The 20,566-nt window shown below is 38.5% G+C and overlaps 1 protein-coding gene across 2 annotated transcripts in view; it reads left to right on the forward strand.

Annotated features, from left to right (window-relative positions):
- LOC136775453 (lachesin-like) overlaps window positions 1–19,894 on the forward strand; it is an 85,961-nt gene extending 66,067 nt beyond the window's left edge. For both annotated transcript variants that reach the window (XM_066730238.1, XM_066730247.1), the window contains exons 5-10: window positions 7,624–7,809; window positions 8,074–8,269; window positions 8,471–8,599; window positions 13,985–14,104; window positions 14,367–14,537; window positions 17,947–19,894. In XM_066730238.1, the coding sequence (XP_066586335.1) occupies window positions 7,624–7,809; window positions 8,074–8,269; window positions 8,471–8,599; window positions 13,985–14,104; window positions 14,367–14,537; window positions 17,947–18,215 (1,071 nt within the window). In that variant the 3' untranslated portion in view covers window positions 18,216–19,894. The remainder of the gene's footprint in view (window positions 1–7,623; window positions 7,810–8,073; window positions 8,270–8,470; window positions 8,600–13,984; window positions 14,105–14,366; window positions 14,538–17,946) is intronic.
- Window positions 19,895–20,566: the final 672 nt, after the last annotated feature.

Here is a 20,566-nt window from a genome sequence, read left to right on the forward strand (position 1 = left end):
GAAACCAGCAGCCACCACCATCATCTTCATCTTATTCTTATCTTCACCTCTTCTCTTCTGCTTCTCCATTTTATTTCTCCCCCTTTTCTGTCATCCTGCCACTCCACCTCCTTCTTCGCAAAACGTCCATCAATCTATGGAGACAAAACTTTTCCATCCCCTTTTTTTTTATTTTTTTCTTTCCCCTTAGTCTTCCAAACCGAAAGTAACTCCCGGTGGCGAGTCGATTCGCTCCAGGGATCACGAAAAATATACATTTTACTCTTTCGTTTCCACATTTTCCCCCATTGTAATGGAGGTTATTAACGCGGTTTCTTTTTAAATTGTGTATTAGTATATTATACAACTGTATCCATCAATGTCTAATTATTTTTCCTGTTTTGATGCATTATGCAATTCGATGCAACACTATAGTGATACTTATAAATTTCCTATGACGTCATCAGAGTCTTAATTAGAGTTAATCCGATATCTCGCGGATGCGACGCTAATTGTTTTCTTCAAGAAGCGACGAATTTTCTATCTTCGCATAATTTATAAACCCCTCACCTATCGTTTTCCGATAAATCAATCCAAGCTCGCCACGGTGGTCCGTCTTATTTCGAACCTGTCAAATTACAGAAAAAATATCCTTGGCGCAAGATTAATTACCCAATTATAACGAGTTCGGTGTAAGGGGTGGAGAGGGGGGAGATGCACGTGGTTGATAAACTGAGAAAGAAGGGGAAAACGTACAAGAGAGGAAATCTGATAATTCTGGATGGATAAAAAATTTCACGTTTGCCCGGTAAATATTGAATGAGGCATGTCCGGGGTAATTAAAGTTTTTTAAAAGGAAAGACCCCCGGTAATTTGGACAGTACCCAAACTAGTCCGGGCCGTACGAAAAAATATTAATTAGAAAGCTGTGAGTCAGCCGACCATAAAATACCTTGTTAGCATTTTAAAAGAGTACCTCGCGTTAATAAGCATAATCGATCGCTCTAACGATGACGGGAACGTTAATGTGAATTTGCTGGAACAATAAAAAACTTGACATAATATTTTAACAATGTAGCGTTTATAATAATAAGCGATCGATTTTTCTGCATCTTAACTCGAAGTTTGCAGTGCATCGTACTATTGAAAATCGGTTTGTCCACGCAATAATTTTCATAGGATTTTCTAGATTTGCCATTTTTGGCGAGACTTAGGCTCATTTCGCGAAATATCTGCCGGTGAAAAGGGATTGATGTAGATAATTTAGGTTCCAAATTCATCAAATTCGAATCAATAAGCATAATCAAAGATGTCGGAAACATTTAATAACTTTTCTACAATAATAAAAAAAGTGACGTGTTTATGTTCAAATTTTAACATTTATGGTAAACAATGGGTCAATTTTTTTCGATCTTAACTCGAAGTTTGCATTCGTCCCATTGAAAATCGGTTTGTCCACGCGATAATTCTCATAGGATTCTCCGGACTTGTCATTTTCAATGGGATTGCGGCTCGTCTCGCGGGAGATTCGCCGGTGAAAAGGGATTGGTTTGGGTTCCAGATTCGTCAAGCGGGAAAAGTCGAGACTCTCCTTTAATATTCTTGCTTGGCGGCTTTCAACGTAGTCGCGGTTTCTGGTAGTTGGCAATGGAGAAAAAAGGAACTTGTGTAAACGGGACAGGACGGGAGGGCCCCCAGCGTGGATTCACGTGTCGCTGAATATTCACGGCAAATAAAAAGCGCGCTGCCCGAGAGATCTTCTCTCCTCACCCTCTTCTGCTTCTCTCTAACTCTTATTCTTTCTCTTTCTCTCCCCCCCCCCCCCTCTCCCTCAATCCCATTCCACTGGTACTCCCTTACTTTTCGTATTAATATCGTAAAAACGGTTGGCGTTTTTTCCCCTTTTCGCGAATATCGCACATAAATTACCGAGACACTTTTTTCCGTTAATATTTTCACAAAGTGTAGCCTAGACTAGATTAAACAAACACTTCTCTGTGTTATTAGGAAGAAAATTCATTGGCAGCTTAATAGAGTAGAATTGAGTATCTAGAGAAATTAGTAGAGTTCTTTTGAAAGTAAAGAATAACTTTTGCTCTTACAGGGAGAATTATTTAGACTGATTAGAGTAATTATTGTTATATAGTTAGAGAGGAGATAAATCGTTATACGAGAAGTAAGCACAAAGATGGTCAAACGAGTTTTTCATTAAACGTAATAGAAATTGCAGCACCATGCTGCAGGATCAAAGGGGTTGATGATTTTCATATTGTTTCTGGTAAAGGGAGGGGGGGGGGGGGGACTTTGGCTTTGCTAAGTTAATAAAATGCCCCAAGAACGACTCTCAACTACACTCAGTGAAAATCAAAAGCCTGATAGAATCTGGCTTTTTAGCTTGGTAGATGCTTAATGATGCATCCACGAAATATAAAGTGATTTGGTAAATTTACGATAATTTAAGGAATGCAATGGGAATGTTTTCTTCTGAAAGGAGGTTAAATCAGGATATAGAAATTGGCTCGTAATAGCCTGTTGCAAGATGTAACAATGGCTTATCAATACAGTTAATAAATTGACATGACAATCATATTTAAATAACCTTTCATCATATGCACTCCACGTCTTCGGTAAATCAGAGTGGAATAGTAAAATATTTATAACCACTTATTGTCATTCCAACTAAATCTTTCTTCAATACTGCAGTAATCTAATATCAAATGTCTCGAATACAGAATTATTTCGTAGAAGAATTTAAATTATTTTTTCTTAGAGTATACTCCAATGAATTAGTTGTTAATAAACTGTACGTTCCACAAGTGAGGAGATGGATAGTTGAAGTAACACATGATTCATTTGCAGCGATAAGTTAGTAATCACGAAACAATTCGTGAAAATAATTTGCTGAGAAATAAGAAAAGAGAGAGAGAGGAAGTAATCACTGCATTAGAAGGCTTGAGAACGCGAATGCACAATTTACCGCACATATGCCTGTTTCTAATGTATATATACACCCACTTGGGGTTGATTGTTCGTGAGATGAAATATTATTATGTACAAGTTGCATCGAGTCGAGATTAGGCACACGATATATTGAAATATCTGCTATGCGCCCTGATTAATTGACGAGTTGCAATATTCAAGCTGTATTCGATACATTGTTTGAGCATATCACGAAATTTCTATCTACAAAGTGAGATGCTCCAGAAGCAGTCATCCAAATTATTGTTTCGTTTATAAAAATAGATCGATATAAAGGTAATTTAATTTGCAAAGTTTTGTGTGTGTGTGTGTATATTTTTTTTATATCTTTTGAAGGAAAAGCGATTGTTTGAATTCGTTGGATTTTATTTTATTTATTTTTTGAGAGATTATTTTTAAAGATGAAAAGGTGATTTGGGGCTGCGGCTGCTTTGGACGTTTCACCTTGTAGATACGAGGCATGCCACGATGCATGAATTGATAATGACAGGAATTCCAGGTTGCATGAGCATGTTTTTGAATAAGCATTAACCTAGTTAAATAAGAAAAAAACTAATAACCTAATATTAGCATTTAGATTGGTTAGGGACATACTAGGTGCCAAATAGTTCCTGAAATGAATGACATGTTTAATCGATTATACGTAGACCCTTAGACTTAGAGCCTTAGAGAGACTCACCATCAAAATTCTATTCAAGCGAATAGATTTCTATTGAGTTATTTAAAAAATTAAACAAATTGATCTGTTTGAACCAATTAGATATGCAGCATTGCGACATTAACATTACAAAATAGTAAAAAGTAAAAACAAATTACATTTAAGGATAAAATGCTTAATTTTAATAAAATCTTATACATATTGAGACTTTAGGAAAAGTGGACAAACGAATAAAATCTTAAAAGAGCAGTAAAATTATTTCTAAGAGCTCAAAAGCTTTTTGTGCTGAAATTTTCCACTTCAATCTGGACAATTTCGTAAGAGGGTAATCGTGTAACGTTTTTAATGTTTTACATTTATTCCTCTTCGTATATCAGCCTATTTTATTCATCAACAACTTTTTTGCTAGGTTGAAATTAATTCGCTCTATCTAGACGTTTTTATCCACGAAACTCGTGAGATTACTTTCATCAGTGGTCGTGCGTGAAAAAAAGTGTAGAAAATTTTTCACTTGTACACGTGGCATAAGCTTTCCGTTATGTGCTCTTGTTACACTCAACGCATTGGGTTAATCGGGCCATCTGTAAATGTGTTGGAGTGAGTGCGTTTCTCTGTAGCTGGCCGCCATATTTTCCCACATTAAACTCTATCATAATTTCTAAGACAGGCATGAAAAAGCGTTTAAAACTTTTCATGAAATACATTATTAAAGCTACTAGACCAGAGTATCTTTATCGCCAAGGCTCAACAGTTGATTAATCAAGTTTATGACTTCGATTGGTTTATTAAATTTCTATATCTTTCTCCTAATCCACCGAACGCCTCACGAAGAATTCAGGCAAATATGTTGAGCTCAACGTGACTGTAGTAGTGAGCTCGTAAAGTAACGATTTGGTTGTGTAAAATTAGCTTACGTGATTCAAGCAGAGAAAAAGATGAGAATGCTAAGTACACCTTCAGAGAACCGTTGCTCTTATCAAAAGCCGAGTGCAAAAGGCCGAAGGGAGGGGGAAAATGGAGCAAAGGAAAATAGTGAAAAAGAGCAGTTTGCTAGTGTGGAAACACCTGGTGTCCAGGCCATAAAATCGTGGCGTAGAGCGAAAAGGAATTTCCTGGAAGGAGGTAAGGGGTGAATTCTCAGGAAACAAGAGGCCTCGTGGTGGGACCGAAACTTTTAATTAGCCAGTTTGTCCATTTAACTTTATCCGAAAAGCTTATAAAACTACAAAGTAGCTCCAAATTCAAAATAAAATATTGTTTTTCTCGTGCGCCTCGAAGGGAGGACAGCACGAGTTATCATCAAAGAATACATATATAGTGTGTACACCCTCCATATTTATTTAGCTCGCTTGACAAGAGAGCGTTTTTCTAACTTGTAATTTTGGAGCTTTACAAGCTGAGCTTTGCGATGAGATGAGGGTCTAGCTTTTAATTAGCAAGGTTATCCATTTACGTGAGAATTGTTGAAAGGAGCTTAACAACGTAAAGTCGAGAGATAAAAAGGAAAGGATGGTGTATAAATGCTAGGGTGCTTGGCGGTTGGATCGGAGGGGTTTGGTGAGAAATAAACGAGCTGTGGTAGACTGGACCGGCGAGGCACCTGATCTCACAATGCACCACAATGGAGCACCGCCGACGGTTTTGCATATGAAAGAGGCTCGAGAATGGAGCCGACGAGAGATAGCTGTGCCTAGTGTGATATTATATCTGACTAACCTCCCAACCACCCCTATTTACCCACCCAGTCACTCGGTCTTCCTCGCATCTCCTTACCTTTATCGTTTCCTTTACTTCTTTGCCGGTCCCCCCCCCCCCCTCCCCCTGCCCCCAACCACAGAAAAATCCTACAAGAGATACATAGGCCATATTTAAATTACTCCAAACCACACTGGACCAAATTTCTCATAAATTTTCCCACTCTAGCTTCCTCGATATTTCTTAAAACGTACACGTCAATTACCTCCCGATAATCCTGCTGAATTTCTTCGTGTATAATTCGATTCGAATGTGGCTACAAAAAATTTTATAAAAATCTGACCTGGCTGACTTGTACTACAGTTTTACTACTTGGCACGAAACTACCAAATCTACAATCGTGGATAAATATAGCACTTATTATATGAAATCTTCAGAGTTGTACCGAGAAATAAACAACGTGTTTGAAGGTTTTATTTATTATTATTAAAAATCGGTGACTTTCCTCTCGTCATTAGATGAAGTTTTCATCGCGATGAGCTTTGGCTCGATGACGAATGGACGAGATAAAGAAAGTTGATTATATAATGTCAATAACCAGATGTACGACGTCGGTAAATCCTGCATGAAAGGCGTCGTTGGGGCTGCCAGGCGACGAATGAAATCAAACCGTCCTCCTGCCATTGGACAGGGATCTTCATTGGGTCTCAAAGCGGAAAATGCGGTATACGACGCCCAGGAAATTCTGACGCTTCCAATATCAAGCGACAAGCGCCGAGTCTCGTGTGTGTTGGCAGCCGCGCAAATTTACAGCACAATGAGAGACCCCCGGCTTAAAGGGCACGCGATATCATCCTCCCGTTCCTCCCGCTCACAGGTCTACCCAAAACCTTCCTTAACCCCTTAAACGAAAATAAGGAAAAACTCGATCCGCAAGTCCCTTCTAAGACACTGGAAAATCAAAACCTTATTCAACCCCTAATTCTTTTAGAACGAAGGATAATCAGCTCAATAGAATCGTTGCTAAAAATATTATACGGATTTAAAGAATTTCCCAAGGCCGAATCGAAGAAAAAAAATCTGGAAAAATCAGTGGACACGGTGCTGATTTTTCAACAGCCACACATTTTTTCCATTCTTCTTTCTTTCGAAATTCAAAAGTCGCGAAATCATTAATTTAATTCTCAAGGGCTTCAATGCGATTGGGCAAATCGCGCTTGTCCCAGTCAAAGTGTTTTATGGGTAAGCAAGGGGATGCAATTAATCATTGCACAATGTATCGGGCTACGAAGTGGGTCGAGGGGTAACAGAGGGTGGTTTGAAAAAGCAAAGTGGAATAAATGTTTCAGAGTCGCAAGCATCTGTCGTGCTGAGTCTTTTTCGGTTCTCCGAGAGGTCGTTTCCGGTGGATGAAGAGGGTTGGGGCCGAGGGTGATAGAAAGGGGTTAGCATCCCCGTATAATGTATTATAAGTGGAGGCACTCAAAAAGCCGTCACTACCAAACACTTTCTTCTCCCTGTTCTGGCCCTTTTTCATCCACCTTCAGCTGTCTTTCTTCTTTCACTATCGTTTCGCTCTCTTCTCTCTATTTATTTCCTCTTCCCCATACACTCCTCGAGATATCGATAAGAAACGCATACCTCTTTTGTTGCTTGATAAATAGCCTTTCTCAGTGACGCGGGGTCAGATATTCGACATGCTCGAGGCTTCTATTTCGAGCCAATATTGTATACGTATGTGTATATGCATGTATATGCGAAACCGAGCTATCTAACCAGTGACGGTTCCATTCCAGCTTTTTCTCTTTCGCGCCACGATTTTTTCACTGGATAATGTAACAATAATAACATTGTGCACTTTAAAGCTACAGAAGGTATAAATAAGAAACCTCTCACGAGTTTAGAGCGTGTGCGTTCGTATTTGTGTCCTCCTGTTGACGTGGATCAACGAAAGGTAAGATGGAAATTGCGTAATGAACGAGGTGATGTTGCGCAACTGTCTCTTTCCGTGAATGGAGAGAAAAACCCTTAGAGTCGAGTGGTATAGTGGTAAAATTTATCAGACAAGTGAAATAATCGAGGAGATATCATACATCCTACAAAATTAATTATATATACATATCAGGTACTGCAATTCGTAGGATCGTGGTTTAGCTAATATAGGGATGTTTTGGGGTGGTATTTCTAGAAAGAGAGAGGTAAGATAGAGAACTGAGGGGGGGGGGGGAGGGAGCTGCAACAGATTCGCGAAATATTTTATAAGCGAGTTTGCTGATATTGCGATAAACTGAGAAATGGGTTTGTGAGGCCAGGTGGCGTGGATCAAGGCGGACACTAAAGCGATTCTGGCGATTCACGAGCACGTGATCACGAACCCCGGCCGCCTCTCAGTGACGCACAGCGACCAGAATACGTGGACGCTCAGCATTAAAGGGGCACAAAGGGAGGATCGAGGACTGTATATGTGCCAGATCAACACGGATCCTGTGAAGAGCCAAGTAAGTGATTGTCCACTCGCTGAAAAATCGTGGTGGAATGAAAGCCTCTTGAGAGCCAAAAGACTCGATAGTAAATATGCTCTATTATTAGGCTAAAATTTGTCTAATGGATACACTTTGGTGGATTAAACTGTTCAGTGCTCGTGCACCTGTGTGTCTCAATTACAAGCACGAATGCATTATGAATGCTGAGCTAGTTGGTCACGAAGAGTATTCAGATTCAATTTGTATGTGCTTTCGATCAATTATGCCTGCGCTTTGCAGAGTGCCTTCCTGGAAGTAGTGATACCACCGGACATAATGTCCGAGGAGACGACGAGCGATTTGATGGTACCCGAAGGTGGATCTGCAAAATTGGTCTGCAAAGCTCGAGGTTATCCCAAACCAAACATCGTCTGGCGAAGAGAAGATGGCAACGATATAATTGCTCGCAGTGGTAATTCTGGTGGCAAAACAAAACGTAAGGTTATACTACTGTAGATCACTCTTAAATTATTTAGCTACTCCACTTTCTTGAGCTAGATGTGTACTAACACACCGGCATAGATTTGCAATTTCTAAATATTTTTCTAACTTTACCTTTGTCTATCTTTTTTTATTATATTTTTTATCAATTTTAAACAATAATATTCTAACGATAATTGTTTTTCTAATTACCCAGTATCCAGCGTGGATGGGGAAGTCCTGAACCTGTCTCACATAACTAGGAGCGAGATGGGAACGTACCTGTGTATCGCTAGTAACGGAGTGCCTCCTACAGTTAGCAAAAGAATGATGCTGCATATCACCTGTGAGCATAAAATAGTATAAAAAATCCACTAACCTAATAACACCGAGTAAAGTGAATGGAAAGCCTCGAAGTATGCTTTGAACGAGCTATTAATTAATTTTTTCAATACAATCGACCCTCCAGTATCCTTTAGTCTAACCGCGATAAGCCACGAATCGTTTTCCATTATACAAGAACTCGCGCGTGGTTGTATAAAAAAAAAGCTTGTAGGAATCTTCTAATGGATTCGAGAGTTTCTCGTAGATTTATAAATCCACTCGAGTGATCGAGCGATTTCCGTAGGGTGAATTTGGGAAAAAAGGGAATATTTAATTAAGGAGAGAAGTTGGCAAAGTGGCCATGCCGGCAAGTTGGAAGGGTGAGTTTAGGTGGTAGGTTAGAGCTAATAAAGTGGCGTTGCCGAAAAGGCAAAGGGATCTTTGGTGTAAAGTGAAAACTCTATGCTATAAGGGTATTATCCAGGCGCAAGCAGGCTTAAAGGCCGGTTCGTTTCAATGGGATACACGGGGAGGGCTTGCCGAAGAAGGTGAGGCAACGCTATCCTGGAGATAGCCATCGTCTCCTTTGCATAATTTGGCCATGGTAAAAGAAAGCGCTCCACGCTTCTCAGGAGTTGCAAGAGAGAGAGAGAGAGAGAGAGAGAGAGAATGAGTTCGGGTGAAATACTGTTTAAATAACAACGTGAACTGCTGCGCTACTTCTTTCCAAGGATACGTGCTAACGGAGCAGAGCGAGAGGGGGGGAGGGAGAGAGAGAGAGAGGAATAAAATAAAAGTACACTTGGGCCTGATATACCTACCAAGCTTTGCAATCGTCATGCTTACTTTTAACTGTGGTTGCAATATTCTGAAAAAAATATTCGCTTTTTTTGTCAAGATACCAATTAAAGAAATACTAATTAATAATTAACAGATATTAATATTATGCTTGAAAGCAAAGTTCATGGGAAGAGAATTTAATGAAGCTATATATGAATTAAAGTGAGTGAAGATGAAGGATAGAGTTTGTGGTTTCATTTATATCGACGAGTTGAACCCTGATTGCAGGTTATTCTTCTTTGGAAATTTTATATATCTTGTGAGTCCTTATTCTGCTACTATAGTGTCAATGATCACAAGGAATCCTATACATTCGTGCTACTTGCTTCTCAAATTTAATCGTCATTTCAGCAGCATTTCTATTTGAATAATAATTGCTTTTAATAACTCACTGAGTCGAAACAGTTTAGAAGATAAACTTCAACAGATCGCGGGTCCAGAGTGATTTATGCAGCTGTTTCGGTATCCGAAGGGCAAATTGCTGTGAAACTTGGAGCAGCCGGAAGTTGTAGGTTTGTGAGATGAGGTTTATCAGATAGCAGGATCGTTCGGGATGAAAAGAGGACTCTTTAGAGAGGGGGGAGGGGGGAGGGGGGAAGCTTCAAATCGTAGGTTCTCCAGACGAAAAGGAGAAACGTATATATGCATCTTGAAACGTGTCCTGGCTCCTCTCGCAAGAACCACAGCGTCTTCACCCTGGTCAGTCTTGCCTCGTTTCTCACCATCTTCCCACACATTTACAGGATTATTTCATCTCGCCGCAATCGGATCGGATAGCTTTTTGCGGGATTCCGAGCTATTATCCAAGGATTTCTCTTTCCTCCAATTTAAATGATTTATTCGATACCTTCGGACCGTGTTCGCCAGATACCAACCAAGGAAACTCTTTATTTCTCCTTGAACCTCCCCCACCCCCCAACTACCCTCTCCCATTACACCTTAAACTGCTGAATTAGGAACACTCACCCTTCTAGATATTTAATTCAATCCTTTCATTCAACTCGATAATTGGATGTGAAAATGATTCATCGTTTTTGTTTCAACTTTCTGACCAGAACCAATCAGTCGGTTTGAATTGAAAATTTAGCAAATATTAGTCCCTCCTCTTTAAAATCTCCAAACAAAAGCTGTTTACCGTGCGATATTTGATAAATTAATTTTTAATTAAAAACTTGATCGATATAAATCGTTTCTCTACTATTTTTCGCATTTTATCAAAATAACGTGGGATTTTTATAAATAGAAATTTATAATGCGATGAGGAAACGTGCGAGAGAAAGATCGGAATCTGAGAAAAATAGTTAATGGAAGGAGGTCGTAATGGGCGAGGGGAGTATTCCAAGAAGTAGCTGCACGGGAGAGGATCAAGTGTTATCTTATCACAGCAGAAACATCAAGTCCTAGCCTTTGCTCCTGCAGGATTCACTTTTTCAACCCTTACCGAGGCCGAACCGCAGCTCACACCCCAGCGAGTTGACCCAAAAACCTATTACAGGATTTTCAATATTTCTCTCTTTCCCACAAAATCCTCTCCTGGATTCGTCCTAACTGATAAAAATTTCTAAGGAATTTTCTACGAGCCTCTAAAAAATTAAACATTTTCCACTTTCAATTATCGGTGTTAATTAACTTTCAGCACTTTTCACCTCTACTGCAAATGTTAGTTCTTTATTAACCGAGATTTCGAGTGAATATCAGTTTCGTCTCCTAACTCTGTGAATAATTTATGTACTTTATTAATTTATTATTAGAAAATCTGGAGACTAATTGCAATTCGAAATAATGAATGACAGTAAGAGGTTGTTGAGAGGAAGATGAAAGAATATAATAATTAGGCCAAAGCGATAATGTCAGAAGGGTTCTTCTTGAAACTTGAAGAGGCTTTCTTGAAAAGTTTCAAAAGATCATATACCAACTCTTTCCACAAAATTCTGCTATTCGTTGTTTAACAATTTCATTTCTATCTTCTCATCGGATTTCCCTCTTGTCATTTGAAGAGCGAGTTATAGGAGCTTTATATTTCCAGTCGCGTGTCAATAAAATTGCGTTATTGCTAAAAAGTTGATTGTTTTTCTTCTAAATGGAAAGGATAAAATAATGAACACACAAGAGAGACACATTTAAAAGTTTACTACTGACGCAGTAAAGCCGGACTTTTGGGTGGTCCAAATCTCAGTCAATAATAACGTCAATTATTAGAAATAACAATAACCTGGAAAAGTAATGAGAATCAACAAACCGGGATGAATGGCTTTTTTAATTAAAAATAGGAGAAAGCTATCTTTAATTTAGAAAAATATCGCCCGTTATAATATTGAATTTCGAATACTCGGTAGAATTGTTTAGAGTAATCAAAGTTGCTTAATTAGAACGGAGTAATTCTGCGATAAGACAAACTTTTTGTTGAAACGGCAATTTTCTCAGCATCTAAATTCACTCGAGTAGTTGCAAAACCAATCGACGCCAGAGCTCGCGTTCTGGCAAGGGACAGTACTGAAGCTTGGAAATCAGGAACAACCTCTTAACGACTTGAAAGATTTAATGGCTGGTTAAGAGTGGTATATAGGGGCTTTCCAACCCACACACACACATACATGTTTCATGTACATTTATTAATGCAATCGCTACTTGGTACTTTCTTAAGACAAGAAACAGCCAACGTTTCACTGGACTTTAACCACTTTATACTCTTCAACCCCCCAATCCATTAAAAAACTTTATCCAATTTTTCTTCCACCCTTCCAACTCACCCTCCAAAATAAATCATTGACACATTCCTATATACGTTATCCTTCCTACTTAAATAAAAATTTAATAGTAGGTAAAAAATGTACTATCTATAGGCTTAAAAACTATTATTAATTGATTATTTTTTAATAAATAAACCAAATCTTGGATAGCAACGCAGAAAATCTAGGCTAAGGTATTAAAAATTAATCGTTCCAGTCTTGGAGCATCGATTACATTTTTTTGTAAAACTATAAATGATAAAAGCAAATAAAAAAATTATGTTTTTTAATATTATTGGTTAAATGAAGCGAACAAATTTAATGCTGAAGTTGAGGACACTATATCTCTAGAAAAATGTTCGGAATACTTTTTACTGGGTGGTTTATTTCAGTAGAATTTCACCAAGTTTTTTGTGATCATCGAAACAGATTTATGGGTAGGCATGTGTCTATATATACCGTAGTTTAACGTAATAGAGGTTGATTTGTAGATTTTTCTACGACTCTTCATGGGTATTTGATTGTGAACTTCCATTGTTACCAGCATAACCTCAATTTGCTTCAGGCTTTGTTTCCTGTTACAAAAAAAATAAACTTTAGAATAGGAGAGAGAAATGTTGGTTTGGAAAAGAAAGAGTGATATATATTTTGTATGTATACAAGGTGTACAAAAAATCTGGAAAAGACAGAATATCTAAAAAAAACTAACGATTTTATAAGATATATAACCATCTTCAAAATTTTCCACACGCCCTGTATGTATACACCTAAGACATATACCTGCATATGTGTATGTATACATGATAGCAATTAATACTTTCAAGCTATCGTGTTAAAGCCATTGGGATGACCGTAAATCAATCCAACATGGCGATGTATCTCGTACCAGTGTGGCCAGACTGAATATTTATTTGGTGACGCGCGATTCTGGCCACGTTCTGCAATCTACGCTAGATGCTCAAATTAACGGGCCAAAAGTGTAATTGAATTTTGTAATTGTTTGGCTGGAATTGCCACGACGTCGAAAGTCTGCTGCTTGCAACTTTCCCATCTGACGAATGTATCTGAATAACAAGAACCCCCCTTTGTTCATATTTACAGATTTTGTAAATATTTTATACTCTTGTTTACCATTTTTAAACAATTTTAAACAATAATATTAAACAAAAATAATCTCCAAAGTCTATTATAGTTACAAAATTTGTATAATATTTGCTGAATATTTCGTAGTTCTTAGATTTAGGTCAAATCAAAAATAAAATTTGTGCAATTTGCTAGGAAAAATCGTAACCTGACATGGGAAATGGTAAACCATAAGCTGCTCAGGCAAAGCTGCTTACAATATTTGAAACGATGAACGACGAGTTTTCATTGAAGGACAGTTTGTCAGGTGTATCCTGTTTCATTAGCATTTAGCATTTAAACTACCCGCGAGCTAGTTAATTGCTCGTGCGAGACTCCGCGGAAATTCATGCGGCTTTACATAAGGCGATTGAAATTTATCATATGAAACTTAGCCCACATAATATTTTTCCATATTGTATTCAGGATCATTGACAGCATTGACCTACAAAATTTCTTCTAATAAATATCAAATCGATTTTACTGTACTAAACAAGGTTTATTTAAACAATAGAGATTTCTTGGTTCAAAGAAAAATTTTACTTTCCAAAACTACTACGCATTAATCAGTGGTGAAAAACTAGTAATTAATGGGTCAATTTAGATTTTTTGTGGACAAATTTTTGCTCGGTTTAATTCTGCAATTTTTAAAAGTAGAGAAAATTGGTTTATTCGTAGAGATGTGCGTTAAGGTGAAATATTACGTTGATTTACAGTTCACCCCATGATAGAAGTACCAAATCAACTAGTAGGTGCACCAACTGGAACTAACGTTACGTTACTCTGTAACGTGGAGGCATCGCCTAGGGCTATTAATTACTGGATTCGCGAATCAGGTAAGATTAAATCGACTTCATGGATATATGCCCTGGATATAATGCATGAAACATGCAACAAACAAACCTGCCACTTCTTCATCTAAGAATTAAAATCGTGAATTGCTTATAAATAAAATCAACCCGTGTACCGCTCATGACTACACGCATTAACATACCCCAAATCTACTAAGAATTAATTAAAAAAGAAATTAACAAAAAAAAGCAAAAAATATCTTAAACGAATAACCATCGTTTCAAGTAGCAAGTGTTTGACTTTCAGGGGGGATGATAATCAGCAACAGTAAGTATCACATGTCTGAGGAGACAACGTCGGTATACAGCATACAAATGAAGCTGGTGATCATGAACCTTCAAAAGCAGGATTTCGGAGGTTACAAGTGCATTTCGAAGAACTCCATCGGAGATGCAGAGAGCAACATTCGACTTTACGGTGAGTTGTGCACCCCTTTCCCACCCCTAGGCTGTTCCAGCCACACGAACCGGTTTGATAAGAGAAGAAACAGTTCTAAAGTCTACTACGGTAGGCTTTGCAAGTTCGCGACTTTGTCAGGCATCCCTATATATGTTTGGAGATGAATACAATTTCTCCTGGTGGCTGTGGGATAATAAAGACGGTACATGTTTGCCGAGAACGCCACTCTCAAAATGTGTCTCTTTTCTTATTTTATTTTTTACCTACATCCTTTTGCCACTTCACCCCTCCCTTATCGTCTATCGTTCGTCGCAGAGAAATAAAAACTGCATGTAAGCCTTGGTGATTCCCCCACAACTAAAAAGCTTTCTCGCCGGAGAAATCTTGCGTTACTCCACTGCAACCCTCTCCCCTGCTCTCTAAAATGAATTTCTTAGTTACATCAAAGTACAAATTTCCAATTATATTTAAACTTACGCGCAAAACGCACTAGGAATTTAAATTTGCGTGCAACAAAAATCAATTAATGATGCCCATCGATCCGCTTCGCGTTGATTAATCGATAACGTAGAATGCGCAATTTTATATATTCGGTAAACGTGTCTGTAAATTTATTATTATTTTTCGAATTTTAATCAAATGTGGCAGCATGAAAAATGGGGCGACCAATGGGCTTGCTACTGTATTCCGCGTTTGCAAAGCGAAAAATATAACCGAACGTATATTCTCTGCAATATTCCAGCATTGTAATGTAACAATTATATATGTTCTGATCCGATAAAAATCCATTCGCAATGCGTTTTATTTTATTCAATTTTTGCTCTGTTATTTTTAATATTTAATTCTCGGTATAAAAATAACGAGCTACGGGCTATGGAGGGGTAGGGGTGGAGATGAATCGAGAGAGAGAGAGAGAGAGAGAGAGAGAGAGACGAAAATATACTAGAGAGGGGTTAAATTATGCGTTGAAGTTCGAGCACGTAGGTAAACTTGTAAAAGCTGCATTTTTGCAGACATTTACAATAGGAACGATTACGATCTACAACCGCACAGACGCAATAATTTACAACCGACGACTTTAGTTTTTCACATGAATAACATATTGCTCGCGTATACGCGCGTTCCTTTTGACATTTTTCACTGATGAAAAACAAAGTTTGCCGGGGGCAAACCGTGCTCGTTTCTATAAAAAATTAAATTAGAATTGAAATTGAAAAATCGCACGGACTAAAAATTAACGCGCTTTAGGTTTATCTCGTTATATGCGCGATTAATAGGCGTCGTCGGATTAATCTTCAAAACTTTCGCATGGTTTTTTAGCGTGGCGAAAAGTTTGCTTAATAAAGGATCCTTTAATTAGCCACTTGATTGAAAAGCTAAATAATCTGTAGAGAGATACGAGCTGTGCGCTGCGTTCATTAATTAATCGCGTTAAAAGTAAGGGCGGTAAAACCGGAGGAGCTGGGTCGAGGCTCGCAAAAGGTGGCGGGGGATAGGGAAAGGGGGGGGGGGAGATTTGATCGATGCAGATTCGAGCTGCAATGGATTCACGTTGGTGCAGGAGAACGTCGAGGCGGTAGCGCGGCACGCTTTCTGCGGCTTAACGACGAGGCTTTACCACTGCATGACAAGCCCTTTCACCTCCTTGCACTCGAAAACTTGCCCCCGGCAGTCCCAAAGAGTCCCTTGTAGCCTCTTCCTTTCAGCTCATCCTAACAGCCCTATCTTCCTCCAGTTATCCGTGCAGACATACATCCGACTGCCTGGTCGCGCCGCGGCGTGCTCCAACTTCTCGTTAAAGTCACGCGATCGGATAAGCTCGGGGATTAACCGTTAAAACGACGCCATAAACGGAGAGGGCTCGAAAAGCCACGTCCCGAGTCGAAATCAGCCTGAAACATAACGACGTTTCACCCTTTCATTCGTTTTTCAAGCAAAACTGTATTAGTCTCTAAATTCTCACTAATCTTTCCCTTGTCTGATCATAGCCTTCTCTTTCTACTTGTCGACTCTTATCACTTATTATTTATCGTTTATTAGCTGATTCGTGGACAAAATGCTGATGAAAATTGATCGAGATCCAAAAAAAAAACCATATTTAAAATTCTCACTGCAAATTCTTTCGTACTTTTTCTACTTGTGTCCGACCATACCCTTCATTTTCCACTTCTCGACCCCCCCCCCCCCTCCTCGCTTATTAATTACCGTTTATTAGCTGATCCGTGGGCAAAATACTGCTAAAAAAATTGCTCCGGATCCTAAAATAAAGCTGTATTCATTTTAAAATTCTCACTGCAAATTCTTTCGTACTTTTTCTACTTGTGTCCGTCCATACCCTTCATTTTCCACTCCTCGTCCTCCCTCGCTTATCAGTTATCGTTTATTAGCTAACTCGTGGACAAAATGCTGCTGAAAATTGCTCGAGATCCACAAAAAAACTATATTCATCTCAAAATTCTCACTGCAAATTCTCTCGTACTTTTTCTACTTGTGTCCGTCCATACCCTTCATTTTCCACTCCTCGTCCCTCGTCGCTTATTAGTTATCGTTTATCAGCCGGTCTGCAGACAAAACGCTGCGGAAAATTGGTCCAGCCGCATCTGTTGCCAGGCATGATCGATAAAAGTCCACCACCGAGTATTATCAGTGCTAAACCGCTATTTCGACGAGCTGCTTTATGCCATGCTATTGGTACGCAACTTTCATCCTTTTCTCCTACACAGACTTCTGACCCCCCCATTCTACTTGAGTAGCAGATAGTTTCTTGCTTGTACTAGGAACATTTTTCATCCCCCCCACCCCTCTCACTCACACTTCGTCTCTTTCTTTATCTCGCATATTCTTTACTCACACGTATCCCCCCCCCCCTCTATTTCCTGGGGCCACTTTTAACAGCAATTCTCAGCTTGCGCGACATCTGGCTTGTTCCCCCTTTTTTTCGTTGTTGTGCGTTCTTATATGCATTATTATACATACGTTCGGCTCACTCCCACTTTTGAACGAGAAAAACGAAACCACACTGCACGAATCGTATAATGCAGACACGTTATTAATTTTCGCTTCTCTGTTTGGTCGTCCTTTTCGCAATATTCTCCACTATTTCTACGCTCTGACAACACAATTCTCGATATATTTTGTATCAAAGATACGTTTGTTTGCTCGTCCGTTCCATACGATCCTTTTATACTTTATTTTTCCGTCGACAAACGCGGTTAGAGATAAGCTACCCTAGCATCCCCCCTCCCCTTAAAAACGATAGAGTTACATGATTCAATTATACGAAATGGAGTTTTTCTCAGGCTCCACAAGCATTCGCCTATTTCCATTTTAATAAAGCGAGCGTAAATTCTTGAATTTTCGTTGATAATTGACGAGCAGCTATTATAAGGGGTGGATGTTAAAGGGGATGGTGCATTGATGTTTTCAGATATGGAATTGCCGAAGCACTCGAGGAACGTTGGTAATCACCGGGGCCACGAGGATATGAACGAGGCGATCGGTGACCGGGACAACGACCACAGGCTGATCTACGTTTATCAAGGATCCCTGAGGGAAGCTGGCTCCACCCACGAACCATCCCTGAACGGGGATGGCTATACCTCCGTGGCCAACCCTGCGCTACCCTCGCCAACCCTCTTAGCCATTTTCGTACTACTAGTCACCGCTAACTTGTCCCGTATGCTCATCTCTACGTAAAACACGCCAACTACTTCTAAAACCAACTCGCCCCCTTCCCAAAACAGCTGCTCGATATCTATTAGCGATCGATATCCTGCCAAATTTGCAACTCTCGCAAATCCCCCAAACCGTAACACTTGCTATATAGGAGCTTCCATGGAGTCATTTGCAAACCATAATGTCCCAGACCCCTGACAGTTGATCCTGCATGAAAATTTTGTTAAATTTGAGTATTAAATTTTTTCACTGTTTCATTCATAACTGCGAATATGTGGGAACATTTTTCAGTAGTTTTCCGCCATTTTTAATTGGCGTTTGAAATGAAATATTTTGAAGTATGATTTTTTTTCTTAGCAATTAAGGTATATAGAATTTAGTAGGGGATGTTTTTCTTGGGGCAATCTTATTATGTATTTATCTTTCGATCGTAATAAAGGAAACGTAAGCTATTGAAAGAATGGAAGCCACGAGCATTATAAATGAAACATCCGCGGTCTATAAATGTTTCCCGTGCACTCAGTGCTGCTACTTGGTCTTGCAATCCATTATTGAATAATATTATATATATTTAAAGCTGACTTTTAGTTCCCAAATGTTTAAAATGAAAGCAGATCTGGTTCACGTCTGTCGTAAAAACGTATAAAGTTTCATTTTATAAAAATAGCCTGAAGATTACTGATGTATACTGATTCTTTTAAGAGAATCAAAATCGACGAGTTTACATCTGTAGATGTTAATTTACGAGCTAAGCATTCTCGGTTAAATATAGGATACGTTTTAATGAAATGTACACAATTATACTCGATTGATCGTAGCATGTCCTCTTTAATCCCGGAGGTATTTTTCTGTCTGTGCAACCGATATGGATTAATATTCGAATATCGGTTAAACGTTAATGGAAGATTCTAGCGAATTTTGCGAACGAATATGAACGGATTTATTTTAGGATTGCTGGACAGGGCTTAACGAGATGTCTCGTTAGCACGTTCTGGATTCTTTCTCATTTTCTTTTTCGATTCTGTTCAATGTCCATCGCCAACTACGCTGATAGATTTATTAAATGACCGACTTTTTTACGTGGCTACACGAAATTTACCCAAGACCTACCACTTCCTACCGACACCTCACCACCACCCTGCTTTTACCTCAAATTCGTCCTAACAATGTTATTTTCGCTAATTCGCTATAACGTATGTACATTTTCAATCGAAGAGGTTTAAAATTAATTAACAATTTCGAGGATGTCGTTTTGCTGAGAATAAATGATGGATAGAACATTTTAGCGATTCACTTATCAATCATTTAACTGATAGAAAATGGCAGGTCGATTAAAATCCATAGCCACTTGGGGGGACAGCATTATCCTAATGATAGCTGCTTTCGTAAAAAATTATCGATAGTTTTTCAGATTAGAACTTCACGACGATCGACCAGGTATTGAAATCCTCACCGAGTAAAGTTTCCAATAAAAATTGATTATTTGCGACAGAGTCTGTATCAACGAAAGGGTTTCAATCATAATATCGGAAGTTATCGAGTATGATTTTCGGAATATTTTCTAAATTATATTTAAGGATGTGTTATAGAGGTACCTGATAAAGCTCCTATACGTTCTCCTTCATTATTCTTATCAACCCCCCCCCCCCCCATTCATATTCCTTTTTCTCTCAGCACTTTGAAGTCGCCGCGTGCACCAAGTCCACGACAAATGAGATGTAAATATATCTCGTGTGAAGAGCTGCAAATGGAAAAGTAGTTTAGGGCTCTTGAAAGATATCCTGAAGGATCTCGCGATGCTTTTTCTTACCGAATGTGGAAAGAATTTCGCGTGCAAATTCAAAAAGCCAGTGCGGAGCCTCTGCCGCACGAAAACTGCATTTCCTTTCAGTTCGAACAATTTGCCAAATAGTCGTGATAATTCATTTCAGTGTTAACATATATATACTGTAATTAATTTTGTATTAAACAATTTTTTTTTTATGAAAAATCATTTTCAACTAGGAAATGATTTTCTTAACTCTCGTGATAAGCAAATGTACTATATATACTAATGCTATAGAGAAGATAGTAGCTCGTAGCTTATTTTTTGAATTTTCTTTTAGTTCCAAAAATTTGTTAAATTATCATGTCAACGTTAAAACATATACTATGTTTGCTTATTTATTACAGTGATAATTTTATATAAAAATTAATTTTCAAACAGGGAACATTTTTCTCAACTCTCGTGGTAAGCAAATATACTGTACTAATGCTACAGAGAAGACAGTCAGCAGCTCGTAGCTTCTTTTTTGAATTATCTTTCAGTTGCAAAAATGTTTTAAATTGTCATGTTAACGTTAATACATGTACTATGTTTGCTTATTTATTAT

The sequence above is a fragment of the Prorops nasuta genome, unplaced genomic scaffold (assembly GCF_024137725.1).
Source record: "Prorops nasuta isolate Cenicafe-Biocafe unplaced genomic scaffold, Cenicafe_Pnas_1.2 PNAS00002, whole genome shotgun sequence".
Lineage (NCBI taxonomy): Eukaryota > Metazoa > Arthropoda > Insecta > Hymenoptera > Bethylidae > Prorops > Prorops nasuta.